The sequence below is a fragment of the Myotis brandtii genome, unplaced genomic scaffold (genome assembly GCF_000412655.1).
Source record: "Myotis brandtii unplaced genomic scaffold, ASM41265v1 scaffold316, whole genome shotgun sequence".
In the NCBI taxonomy this organism is placed as follows: domain Eukaryota; kingdom Metazoa; phylum Chordata; class Mammalia; order Chiroptera; family Vespertilionidae; genus Myotis; species Myotis brandtii.
Window position 1 is genome coordinate 140,418 of NW_005362116.1, and position 13,822 is coordinate 154,239.

A 13,822-nucleotide genomic window follows, 5' to 3' on the forward strand; every position below is an offset into this window, starting at 1 on the left:
TACTGGGGATGTGCCTGCAACCAAGGTACATGCCCTTGACCGGAATCAAACCTGGGACCCTTCAGTCCGCAGGCCGACGCTCTATCCACTGAGCCAAACCGGTTAGGCTGAGAACTGGTGTTTTATGTTCTAAGCTTTTTACTGCTGTTTGGGTTTGTAAGCCATGTGCATGGTTTTATTTTGATAAATAAATTATTTTTTATTATGTTAAAAATATAATTATTTTGATAGTTTTAAATAAGTTTAACAATTTTTTCCACTTAATATTTTTTCATATTATTGAACCATCAAAAATCATTATGAACTACAATTTTAAATTCATATTTCAGTTAATAAAAAATAAAACTGATAAACTTTAAATAATTAACAAATTAGCTTCTGCAGTGAATGGATTTTTCCTTGGACCATTTGATTACAATCAACAAGATGCTTATTTGGGTTGAGTGGGAGGGTTGACTTCAGAGCACTCATCACAAAAAGCACAGGAAGCAGTGGCTGCGAGGGGTCGGTCCGGGTTCTCACCTCAGGGAAGCACCTCTGGGGAGCAGCTTCAGCACCACACTGTTTGAGGTAGTCGGCCCAATCAAAGTCCTGGCCAGGGTAGCCTAGGTAGAGACAGGAGAACAATGCCAGTCAGAGAAGATAAATATCACATGATCTCACTCATTTCTGGAATATAATGAACAACATAAACTGATGAACAAAAATAGATACAAAGACAGAGAAGCATTGAACAGACTGTCAAACCTCAGAGGAAAGGCAGGGGAGGGGCTGGGGAGGTAGGAGATCAACCAAAGGACTTGAATGCATGCATACAAGCATAACCAATGGACATGGACACTGGGGCGGTGGGGGCATGTGCTGGGGGTGGGCGTGGCCAGGGAAGGGTTGATGGGGGAGAAAGGAGACATATATAATACTTTAAATAATAATTACAAACAAACAAAAACAATGATTCACATCACAAAAGCATGCCTGGCTTTATTGCTCTGCCAAAAGTGCACCCACAACTTCTAATTTTGCTAATTTGGGGACTCTAATCATTCTAGAGACGGGGGTAAAAACACTTTATAAATCCAAAGCATTGTTTGTTTATTTTATAAAACAGAGCAAATGTGGTCAAACTACATGACACTATAATTCTTTGGATAAATTTTTAATTTCAAATGAGGCATTTATTTTGAGCAATATTTTATATGATTAATTACCGGCAATTTACAAAAAAATTTAAGACAGTTATAACTGGATTTGATTTGTACCAATAAATCGAATCTTATCATCAATCCTATTATGACTTAGGCTCTAAAGGAGACAGCAGTACTATGTAATCAGCTAAGACTTTTTTCTTTCATAAAGCTGTTTCCTTAAACATATCTTAGCTCCTACGAATATGATGTTCTCGACTATGATTCATGCCCTACAGAATTTCAATGCTCTTATAACCTGAATCATGAATTCATTTTAGAAAAAAGTTGAACTTGCCTCTCCACTTAAATCTACCAGGTTCTGGGTAGAAGTCTCTGCATCTGTGTGCAAGGAGCTGGGCTGCGCCTGCTGTGTCTGAGGCCTCTAGGCTCTGCAGAGCTCACAGGTACAAAGCAAGCTACTCAAGACTATGCCAATCCTACAGCCAAACAGCCCCTGCAATCGCTTCTGCCCAACTGAGATTGGTATCATGTTCTACTTCTGCCTCCACCTCAATTCCTCACAGTAAATTATCTGCCATTTTCAATGAGATATTCCACTACTTTCCTTCTATTTACAAAGACAGTTGAGTTGTCTTAACAGTGCTGAAAGCCCAATAGCTTTAATCATGGGTTCTCCTTTTCACGAAAGTCAGCAGGCAGGATAAAGAACTTGGGATGCACAGAGCCTTCCTGAAAAACAAGAACTTGCTCTTGCAGATGTGCCCCTCACCCCATCCCACCAGGCAGGCTCTCCCATTCTGTCCACTGACGAAGGAGGACCTGGGAGGCTGTTACTGTTCTCCCTCTTGCTCCTTGAAGGAAATGTGTTGTACCCCCTAGTGACAAGCCCAATGTCTGGTTCATAGCAAACATTCCATAATGTTTGCTGGATGAAAGAAAACTGAATGGAAGGCAAAAGCTCTGAGCTTATGACTCCTGCTCGCACACAGGGCACTCCCAGCCCCATGCTCCAGCAGTCAGCATTTAGCTGGCCTTCACCAGAAGCCTACTAAAAAAGGATGTAGAGTCTGCCAACAAATCTCGTTTGCTGATAGAAAAGTCAGAAAAATGTCTGACACTTACAGATATTCCAAGTTAAAAAATATTAAAAATTTCATTCAAGCTCAACGAAGTCATATTTATAAGTTTTGATTAAAGGGTCAAAGATTATACTTTGCAAAGCTGCAAACACCAGAACATGAGCTGCTACTTTCCTATCTACTACCCCTCTATGTCCTACTCTTGACCATAAACCTCTCTCTGGATCTGAACAGTCTCCCTCTAAGATAAGGCCCAGATACCTAAAAATCACCAATAATCTACCTCCGAGCTCTGGCTCTCACATCTCTTCTCATAAATCAGCTCTCAATATCCACTGCACAAACTATCCCCACCCTTCTGTGACCTCCCAACAGAAACAAGGTGGAAGGAACTAAGGAACCCACATGGAACCCCAGGTTGTCATGAAGATGCATTTGTCAAGGTAGGACAGAACAGACTTCATTTAGAGCTTAACAATTTATAACTTTCAAGTATGTAAATATATGGATCCTAGGCCTTCACTTATACTTGTCCTGGGCTCCGAAATGTTAAGGAGAGGCTGGGGCATGAAGAGAGAAAGGGACAAGAGGTCCAGGTAACGTATCTGATAAATCTCATTTCAAAGGAAAGTTCCTGATAACCAATTCAGAACAGAAGGAATGAATACCAGGAGGGGGTGTGATGTGTAAACCATTCTTCAGACTCCACTGCACAGGGAAAATACCAGGACTGTCAACATGACACACAAAGGATCGCCTTGCATGATTCTCTGGTCGCAAATCATCCATTTCCACCAGAAAGTACTTCTCGTCAAAAACCTGTACATACAATTGATAAAATAAATGAATAGTTTTATGTGTATGTGCCCATGCACGCATGCATGTGCGTGCACACATGTACACACACACACACACTCACACACACAAACATACACATGTCATTTCCTTGGCACAACTGAACATGGTTACAAAAGTTATAGCTATGCCCTGGCCAGGTGGCTCGGTTGGTTGGAGCATTGTCCCATACACCAAAAAGGTTGCATGCTCAATTCTCGGTCAGGGCACACACCCAGGTTGCAGGCTCAATCCTGGTCGGGTGCATACAGAAGGCAACAGTTTGATGTTTCTCTCTCTCTCTAAAAATCAATGAAAACATGTGCTTGGATGTGATTAAAAAAAAAAGTTCTTAACTACAATGGGTATTAATACTACTACTTACACACTCAATAAATGTTTTCTGTGTCAGACACTATTTTAATTGAATGCTTTAATTAATCAGTTTTAATCTTCCTAACAATCTAACGAGGTAGGCACTATTATCAACTCCATTTTGCAGATAAAGAAACTAAGTTTAAAAACAGGTTAAGCCATGTGTCTCAGTAGTTAGAGCATTAGCCGGCACACCAAAGGGTCGAGGGTTCAATTCCTGGTCAAAGGCACATATCTGGGTTGCAGGTATGTGCTGGGGGTGGGCGTGGCCAGGGAAGGGTTGATGGGGGAGAAAGGAGACATATATAATACTTTAAATAATAATTACAAACAAACAAAAACAATGATTCACATCACAAAAGCATGCCTGGCTTTATTGCTCTGCCAAAAGTGCACCCACAACTTCTAATTTTGCTAATTTGGGGACTCTAATCATTCTAGAGACGGGGGTAAAAACACTTTATAAATCCAAAGCATTGTTTGTTTATTTTATAAAACAGAGCAAATGTGGTCAAACTACATGACACTATAATTCTTTGGATAAATTTTTAATTTCAAATGAGGCATTTATTTTGAGCAATATTTTATATGATTAATTACCGGCAATTTACAAAAAAATTTAAGACAGTTATAACTGGATTTGATTTGTACCAATAAATCGAATCTTATCATCAATCCTATTATGACTTAGGCTCTAAAGGAGACAGCAGTACTATGTAATCAGCTAAGACTTTTTTCTTTCATAAAGCTGTTTCCTTAAACATATCTTAGCTCCTACGAATATGATGTTCTCGACTATGATTCATGCCCTACAGAATTTCAATGCTCTTATAACCTGAATCATGAATTCATTTTAGAAAAAAGTTGAACTTGCCTCTCCACTTAAATCTACCAGGTTCTGGGTAGAAGTCTCTGCATCTGTGTGCAAGGAGCTGGGCTGCGCCTGCTGTGTCTGAGGCCTCTAGGCTCTGCAGAGCTCACAGGTACAAAGCAAGCTACTCAAGACTATGCCAATCCTACAGCCAAACAGCCCCTGCAATCGCTTCTGCCCAACTGAGATTGGTATCATGTTCTACTTCTGCCTCCACCTCAATTCCTCACAGTAAATTATCTGCCATTTTCAATGAGATATTCCACTACTTTCCTTCTATTTACAAAGACAGTTGAGTTGTCTTAACAGTGCTGAAAGCCCAATAGCTTTAATCATGGGTTCTCCTTTTCACGAAAGTCAGCAGGCAGGATAAAGAACTTGGGATGCACAGAGCCTTCCTGAAAAACAAGAACTTGCTCTTGCAGATGTGCCCCTCACCCCATCCCACCAGGCAGGCTCTCCCATTCTGTCCACTGACGAAGGAGGACCTGGGAGGCTGTTACTGTTCTCCCTCTTGCTCCTTGAAGGAAATGTGTTGTACCCCCTAGTGACAAGCCCAATGTCTGGTTCATAGCAAACATTCCATAATGTTTGCTGGATGAAAGAAAACTGAATGGAAGGCAAAAGCTCTGAGCTTATGACTCCTGCTCGCACACAGGGCACTCCCAGCCCCATGCTCCAGCAGTCAGCATTTAGCTGGCCTTCACCAGAAGCCTACTAAAAAAGGATGTAGAGTCTGCCAACAAATCTCGTTTGCTGATAGAAAAGTCAGAAAAATGTCTGACACTTACAGATATTCCAAGTTAAAAAATATTAAAAATTTCATTCAAGCTCAACGAAGTCATATTTATAAGTTTTGATTAAAGGGTCAAAGATTATACTTTGCAAAGCTGCAAACACCAGAACATGAGCTGCTACTTTCCTATCTACTACCCCTCTATGTCCTACTCTTGACCATAAACCTCTCTCTGGATCTGAACAGTCTCCCTCTAAGATAAGGCCCAGATACCTAAAAATCACCAATAATCTACCTCCGAGCTCTGGCTCTCACATCTCTTCTCATAAATCAGCTCTCAATATCCACTGCACAAACTATCCCCACCCTTCTGTGACCTCCCAACAGAAACAAGGTGGAAGGAACTAAGGAACCCACATGGAACCCCAGGTTGTCATGAAGATGCATTTGTCAAGGTAGGACAGAACAGACTTCATTTAGAGCTTAACAATTTATAACTTTCAAGTATGTAAATATATGGATCCTAGGCCTTCACTTATACTTGTCCTGGGCTCCGAAATGTTAAGGAGAGGCTGGGGCATGAAGAGAGAAAGGGACAAGAGGTCCAGGTAACGTATCTGATAAATCTCATTTCAAAGGAAAGTTCCTGATAACCAATTCAGAACAGAAGGAATGAATACCAGGAGGGGGTGTGATGTGTAAACCATTCTTCAGACTCCACTGCACAGGGAAAATACCAGGACTGTCAACATGACACACAAAGGATCGCCTTGCATGATTCTCTGGTCGCAAATCATCCATTTCCACCAGAAAGTACTTCTCGTCAAAAACCTGTACATACAATTGATAAAATAAATGAATAGTTTTATGTGTATGTGCCCATGCACGCATGCATGTGCGTGCACACATGTACACACACACACACACTCACACACACAAACATACACATGTCATTTCCTTGGCACAACTGAACATGTTACAAAAGTTTATAGCTATGCCCTGGCCAGGTGGCTCGGTTGGTTGGAGCATTGTCCCATACACCAAAAAGGTTGCATGCTCAATTCTCGGTCAGGGCACACACCCAGGTTGCAGGCTCAATCCTGGTCGGGTGCATACAGAAGGCAACAGTTTGATGTTTCTCTCTCTCTCTAAAAATCAATGAAAACATGTGCTTGGATGTGATTAAAAAAAAAAGTTCTTAACTACAATGGGTATTAATACTACTACTTACACACTCAATAAATGTTTTCTGTGTCAGACACTATTTTAATTGAATGCTTTAATTAATCAGTTTTAATCTTCCTAACAATCTAACGAGGTAGGCACTATTATCAACTCCATTTTGCAGATAAAGAAACTAAGTTTAAAAACAGGTTAAGCCATGTGTCTCAGTAGTTAGAGCATTAGCCGGCACACCAAAGGGTCGAGGGTTCAATTCCTGGTCAAAGGCACATATCTGGGTTGCAGGTTTGTTCCCTGGCCCCAGTCAGGAAGCATGCAGCAGGCACCCAATTGATGTGTCTCTCTCACATTGATGTCTCTCTCTCTCTCTCTCTCTCTCTCTCTCTCTCTCTCTCTCACCCCCTCCCTCTTTCCCTCTTTCCCTCCCACCCTCCCTTCCTCCCTTGCTTCCCTTGCCCCCTCTCTAAAAATTAATGGAAAAAATATCCTCAGATGAGAAGTAAAAAAAAAAAAAAAAATTAAAAAAAACTCAAAAAATAAAAAAAGAGGTTAAATAACTTGCCCCGTGTTACATAGCCAGGAGCAAGCAGGAACTAGCAGAACCTGGATTCAAATCTAAGTATTATGGTTCCAAACAAAATTTGGTTTAGGCTTACTGAGGAGTCAACTGGACCAGTATATTCGATTTTCAGATCCTAGCCTAGTTTCAAATGCCAAAGTGGTTGTATGAACCTCCTCTGGCTCCTCACCACCCCACAGCCTTCAGACTCTAGTTACGGTCTTCTGACATCATTGCAGGGTCAGAATTCCTCCCCATTCTAAGAATGATTCTTTTTCCAAGGCAAAGAAACTTTCAATCTTACCAGGTTGGATGACTCAGCATCAAAGCAACTATTCCTCTAGTTGTGCACGACTTTTGGTTCTACTTTCAGTAAATGGGGTTTTTCAACTGAAATTCTCTCCTTTATGCCTCAGTTCTAATAACCGAGTAACTGGGCCTTGACACCTGCCCAGTTCTTGTGGCTACTCCTAACAAGAGCCTTACTTTTGTCAGTCTTTCAAAAGATTAAAGTCGGAACCTAGAATCCATGGCTGGGCAATCCAAGTGGCAGGTCCCGTGATACTGATCACCTGCTGCCCATACATCTCCTGCACCTGGCTGGACACCAGTGACACTGCCGCCTCCAGGCTTTTCAGGTACCACGGCTCACCTGCCGGCTGACTCTCCTCTATTACAGGCAGACCTGACCCCCCTCCCCCCCAAAACATGCCCCTCTACTCTGGTGCCTGCGCTTTGGTTGGCTGGGGCAACCAATCTCCAAAGAAGGAAGAGGCCATAGAGGACTGGGCAGTACAATGGGTTGGATTAGGAGAGCCTGAAACCAAAATACTACTAATTTCCTAACCCAGTCACCCTGACAGGAATTCTTACCAAGAAAGTCGCCCCCATTTTACCTTAACAACTGTAGCAGGCGAGATCCCAAAAGGAGACCAGGGATCCACAGCTTCCAGTTTCATATTTACAGAGAATGAATGTGTACCGATCACTTGTTTGTCCTGAAATGCAAACACCAAGAGGGAATAAGAACATAGTATTTTCACATTAATTTTATACTCATATATAACTGAATACTACCCTCAGTTAATTAAAATAATGGACCTGTCCAACTTCTGGTAAAGAACCTAATCCTATCATTTCCTTCCCTGAAAAACATTATTCAGGAATAAAACCACAGGAGGCACTCCTACTCTCTACATCTTAAACACAAAGGCTATCTGACAGAAAAACAAGTTTAGTTGATAACAAGTCAAAACTATATAGTTAAGCGTAGGAAAAATTCCTTCACTTTGAAGGGATTAAGAAGTACAAATTACCAGTTATAAAACAGTAACAGGGATGTAGAAATCAGCATAGGAAATATAACAATAATATTACTATAACTCTGTATGGTGTTAGATGGGTACCTTATTGGGGGGATCACTTTGTAAGTTACATAAATGTCTAACCACTATGTTGTATACCTGAAACTAAGGTAATATTGTGTCAGCCATAATTGGAAATTTAAAAAAACATTTTTTTAAGGGTAGAAAAAGCTCAAAATGCTCTAAGAGGTCTTTGGGAGAAAACCTAGACTATTTTTAGAAGAAGAAAAGGATGAGCATCACTCCAGCCTTCAAACCTCTTCCCTCCTTCGGACGCCACAGCACTCTGACTCCAGGGGTTATTTTATGCCCTGCACCTCCCTCAGACTGTTTCACTCGTTTTTGTTTTTACCTTAAATAAGTAAGATGGTAATGGCTCTTCCTCTTCCTCTTTCACTTTGGCCAAGATCTCTTGCCACTCAGTTTCATTTTTCAGATGCCTGATGGCTTTAGTAAAACAAGACAGGTAACTTTAAATAACTACTGAATATACATATCAGTAACTATTGTGAAAGCATTCACATAAATAAATAAATCACTTTCCACTGGGAAAGAAAAGGATTCAAGCCCACTTATACCATCTTCTCTCCTCGGTTCAGAGCTTTGGGAGTAAAGTACGATGCAAACACCTACAGTGAGATAAAGGACTGCTGTAGTCCACAAAATAACATAATACAACATCCAAACTAGGGCACATAATAATAAATGCAAATGGATTTACACAGTAACTCCAGTTATAATATCTTAATCGACAATCTGCTTTGAACTCCAGATCTGTCCCACTCCGATACCTATATGAATGCTACCTAGGGAATTTTTCTTTAATTTTGGTAAGAGGTCAGTATCAGGTGAGGCAGAAATCTATAAGGTATGCATATCATAGATTTCTGCCTCACCTGATACTGACCTCTTACCAAAAGCAATAAAATGAAAAGAATAATAGGTGTTTAGCTTAACTCCCTATATGTTTTTTCAATATCTCTATTATGCAAAGTAATAAAAGCTTTTATAATATGCAGAATAATGCTTTTCTCAGCCTCATAAATATTAATAAAAACATATTATAACAATAATATAATAGTTAAAAGAAAAATGTTATACTTCTCTTCACCTAATGGGGGCTGAAGTTCATATCCTTGTTGAGCTGCCCAACCAACGTGATGAAGAAACGGATCCAAGTAATACAACCAATGTTCAAAATTGTCAGAACTTTCAAGTCCTTCATAGCGTAGCTTCAGCCTTCCCCCAATGTTTTCTACTACAGTAACAATCCAAGTGCTTAGCGTGTCCTGGAAAGCTTGACATTCCAGCCTGGAGCCTGGAGCAATGAGATCTAAAGGGTTCCTCCCATTACGGAGCTGTAGGTAAAAAAGGAGACAATATTACATAAGAGAAGTTAACATAATATTCTAAAAAGTCAAGTTTAAATAACCTCAAACAAGCCTTTATATTTTTACCCATTCAAAGTCAGTGATACTGAATTGTCTAATAGCATAAAAGAACCTATAGTATTATCTGTAGGTGATATAAAATGTTTGTCTTAAAAAAAATCTACCTATAATGCAATAAAACTATTCTTTTTTTAAAAATCTTTAAATTCTTTATTAGCTAAGGAATTACAAATGTGTCCTCATTCCCCTCCATTAACCCCCATCTCCACCCGCCCCCCCTCATGCTCTCATCCCCCTGTTGTCCATGTCCATTGGTTTGGCTTATATGCATGCATACAAGTCCTTTGGTTGATCTCTTCCCCTTACCCCCACCCTCCCCTACTTTCCCTCTGGGGATTAATAGTCTGATTGCTGTTTCTCTGTCTTTTGATCTGTCCCTGTTCGTCAGTCAATGTTGTTCTCTTTATTCCACAAATGAGTGAGATCATGTAGTATTTATCTTTCTCTGACTGGTTTATTTCACTTAGCATAATGCTCTCCAGTCCCATCCAAGCTGTTGCAAAAGGCAAGAGTTCCTTCTTTTTTACCGCAGCGTAGTATTCCATTGTGTAGATGTACCAATAAAACTATTCTAACAGATCTCTGCCTTGAGGATTATGTTAGATAGCTTAATCTAGTAAGGATTTTAAAAATATCATCATTAGTCTCTGATTGTTGTAAAAGCAAATATGATCATCAAAGAAAAAAAACAACAAAAGTCGAAATACCTCACAATCCCACCTTTAAAAAGAAAAACACAATAAACACTTTGGCACACACTCTCTGAGACTGGGTTTTCTACACACAAGTCTGTGTCTTTCACTCTCTCATTTTTTTAAGTAGGAACACTGTAAACTGTTTTTCAATTTGTGTCTGTCACTTAATAAATCATAGCTATCTTTCTATAATAGCACATACAAATCTTCCTCATTGTTTTATTATTTTTAATCCTTGCTCGAGGATATTTTTCCACTGATTTTTAGAAAGAGCGGAAGAGAGAGGGAAAGACAGACAGAAACATCAATGTGAGAGAAACACATCAATTGGTTGCCTCCTGCACAAGCCCTGACCAGGGTCTAGGCTGGAAAGGAGCCTGCAACCGAGGTACTTGTCCTTGACCAGAATCAAACCCAGGACTTCGGTCTGCAGGCCAATACTCTATCTACTGAGCCAAACCGGCTAGGGCTTCCTCATTATTTTAAACTGTTGTATTGCTATCCAGTATTACAAATGGGCAGTGATTGATCCACTTATCTACTGATGGCATTTAGGTTGTTTCTGATGTTTTTACTCATTTCACAATGTTCTTAAGAACACAGTGCTTTCATTACACTGATAGAAAGGAAAAGTTTAAGTCTCACTCTCTAGATATATATTAAAAGCTACAATAAAGAATAAGAGGAATGCTAATTCCAACATTATTACATAATCAATTCTTAATATTCAAACTTACATTTTTTCTAATAAGAACTGCTCTGTGACACTTGCATATTCTTATTATGCAAATGAACATGGGAACAAGTGGAGGAAACACATTCACAGCTAAAGATAAAATGGCAGAATCAAGGTCAATGTACAGAAGAGTATTTATTAATTCATTTGTTCATGATTTCATGCATTTGCTCAAATTTTACTGAGTCTTTAACATGTACCAAGTCCTAGCTAAACATAATGAAATGAGTCAGGTTAAGCAAAGCTTTCCTAGATATGACACCAAAGCACAAGCAAAAAAAAGAAAAAACAGATAAAATGGACTACATAAAAATAAAAAATGTTTGTGCTGTAAATGATATCAAGAAAGTGAAAAGATAATCCACAGAACTGGAGATAATATTTGAAAATTATTTATCTGATCTAGACTTGCAACTAAAATTCATAAGAAACTCTTACAACTCAATAATTAAAAGACATAACCCGCCCTGACCGGTTTGGCTCAATGGATACAGCGTCAGCCTGCGGACTCAAGGGTCCCAGGTTCGATTCTGGTCAAGGGCATGTACCTTGGTTGCGGACACATCCCCAGTAGGAGGTGTGCAAGAGGCAGCTGATCAATGTTTCTAACTCTCTATCCCTCTCCCTTCCTCTCTGTAACAAATCAATAAAATATATATTAAAAGACATAACCCAATTTAAAAAGGGACGCCCTGGCAAGGTGGCTCAGTTGATTGGAGAGTAATCTCCTATACCAAAAGGTTGTGGGTTCAATTCCCAGTCAGGGCACATACCTAGATTGTGGGTTCAATCCCTGGCTGGGGCACCCATAGGAGGCAACCAATATATGTTTCTCTCTCTCTCTGTCCCTCTCTCTCTCTCTTCCTTCCTCTCTCAAAAAAAAAGCAATAAAAAACATATAAATATATAAACAAACAAATAAATAATTACAATTTTTAAAATGGGCAAAGACATTTCTCTAGAAAAAGATACACAAATCGCAAATAAGCACTTGAAAAGATGCTCGACATCCTCAGTCATTAGGGAAATAAGTGACTTCCCTAAATCCAAATGAGGTACTACTTTATGCTCACTAGAATAGCTATAACCAAAAAGAGAATATAAGTGTTGTCAACGATGTAGAGAAATTGGAAACTTCATACATTACATTTTGCAATTGCACAAAGTAACAAAAAATAATTTAGAAATGTCACAACCAATAAACTGATTTTTATAAAAACAAGAAATCTATGATTACTAACAAGCTCAAAACCTACAATAATGTAAAAGGACTGCTGAAAGCAAGTAGGTGGTAGAAGTACTACAGATCTACTACTGTCTTCTGACTGAAAAAAAGGGAGTCTTGCCCAGCCAGTGTGGCTCAGTGGTTGAGTGCCAACTTATGAATCAGGAGGTCATGGTTTGATGCCCAATCAGGGCACATGCCAGTGGGGGACATGCAGGAGGAAGCAGATCCATGATTCTCTCTCATCAATGATGTTTCTATCTCTCTGTCTCCCTTCTCTGAAAGCAAAAAAATATATATTTTTTAAAAGGGAGAGAGTCTCAAGTCACCTGGTGTGGGAGTTACAAATGCTCATCCTCAAGCAGAGTCAACACCTGCTCTGTTACAGAGTGAGAGCACCAAAACACCAGCTACATAACAGCATTTGGAAAACTAGATTTTTATGTGTTAGCAACTAATTCAGAATACTTTAGGCACTGAGCAAGCCGGCAGTTTGTAACCTCTGAGGATAATAAGCTTAAACCTCCCAGTACACATGCCTATGTCTTTAATAATAATGCCTATTTGCCTTGGGGGTAGTAAATGAGCAACCAATTTTAAGATTCCTTAGACAGGAAATCTCACTAAAGACTGGAAGGGTTTTCCACACTGATCCTGCAAGCGATCATACTCACGCCCTCTAGCAGCGGGACAGGAGGACTACACGCTTCCTTCAGAGTCTGCCGCAGGAACTCCTCCCAGTCAGACACCTTGTCTCTGATGCCTAGAGGAGGGAATAAAATGAGCGATTACTCTTAATAGCCAGCCATGGAACACAGAGAAACTAACTAAATAGAATACAGATCATTAAACCAGTGAAAATGGTTTAGAGGTATGTCATTTTAGTATCAAAGAGTCCAACAATTACTTCTTTGAGAGCTTAAGATAAAAATTTGCCTTACTGACCAGCATGACTCAGTGGCTAAGTGTCGACTTATGAACCAGGAAGCCAGGGTTTGATTCCCGGTCAGGGCTCATGCCTGGATTGCAGGCTCGATCCCCAGGAGAAGATGTGCAGGAGGCAGTCAAAAAAAACCCTCCTAGATAGAGCTACAACTGAATAGTTTAGTAGGAGTTGTATGCAAAACAAGGACAATTATCCAAAAGGTACCTAGTTTATTTTTTATTACAGGAATTTTCAAATATATATAAAAGTAGAGAAAATATTATAATGAATCATCTTGTATCCTAGGTTCAACAACTGTAACTTCATGGTTAATCTTTTCATCTAGATCTGGAGAAGTTAGCAAACTACAACATGTGGGCTGAATTCAGCTTGCTGAAATAAAGTTTTATTGACACAGCTATGCTTGTTTGTTTACATACTGTCTGTGGCTGCTTTCACACTGCAAAGGTAGAGGTGGGCAACTGGTACAGAAACCACATGGCTAGTAAAACCTAAAACTTTTACTATCTGAACCTTTACAGATACTTTGCCAACCCCTGATCTATACCTTTACACACTACACCCCCACCCAACCAATTCCTGATCCTATCTAATAAAAGACAAAAAGGGTAATTAACCGTA

General features: G+C 39.7%; 1 protein-coding gene across 1 annotated transcript in view; it reads right to left on the reverse strand.

The window, feature by feature from the left end:
* Positions 1–13,822, reverse strand: part of SFMBT1 (Scm-like with four mbt domains 1) — a 116,100-nt gene that overhangs the window by 34,187 nt on the left and 68,091 nt on the right. The window contains exons 5-10 of the mRNA XM_005870292.2: positions 12,930–13,018; positions 9,260–9,506; positions 8,501–8,595; positions 7,681–7,782; positions 5,724–5,874; positions 523–605 (exon numbers count right to left, since the gene is read on the reverse strand). Coding sequence (XP_005870354.1) covers positions 523–605; positions 5,724–5,874; positions 7,681–7,782; positions 8,501–8,595; positions 9,260–9,506; positions 12,930–13,018 — 767 coding nt within the window. The remainder of the gene's footprint in view (positions 1–522; positions 606–5,723; positions 5,875–7,680; positions 7,783–8,500; positions 8,596–9,259; positions 9,507–12,929; positions 13,019–13,822) is intronic.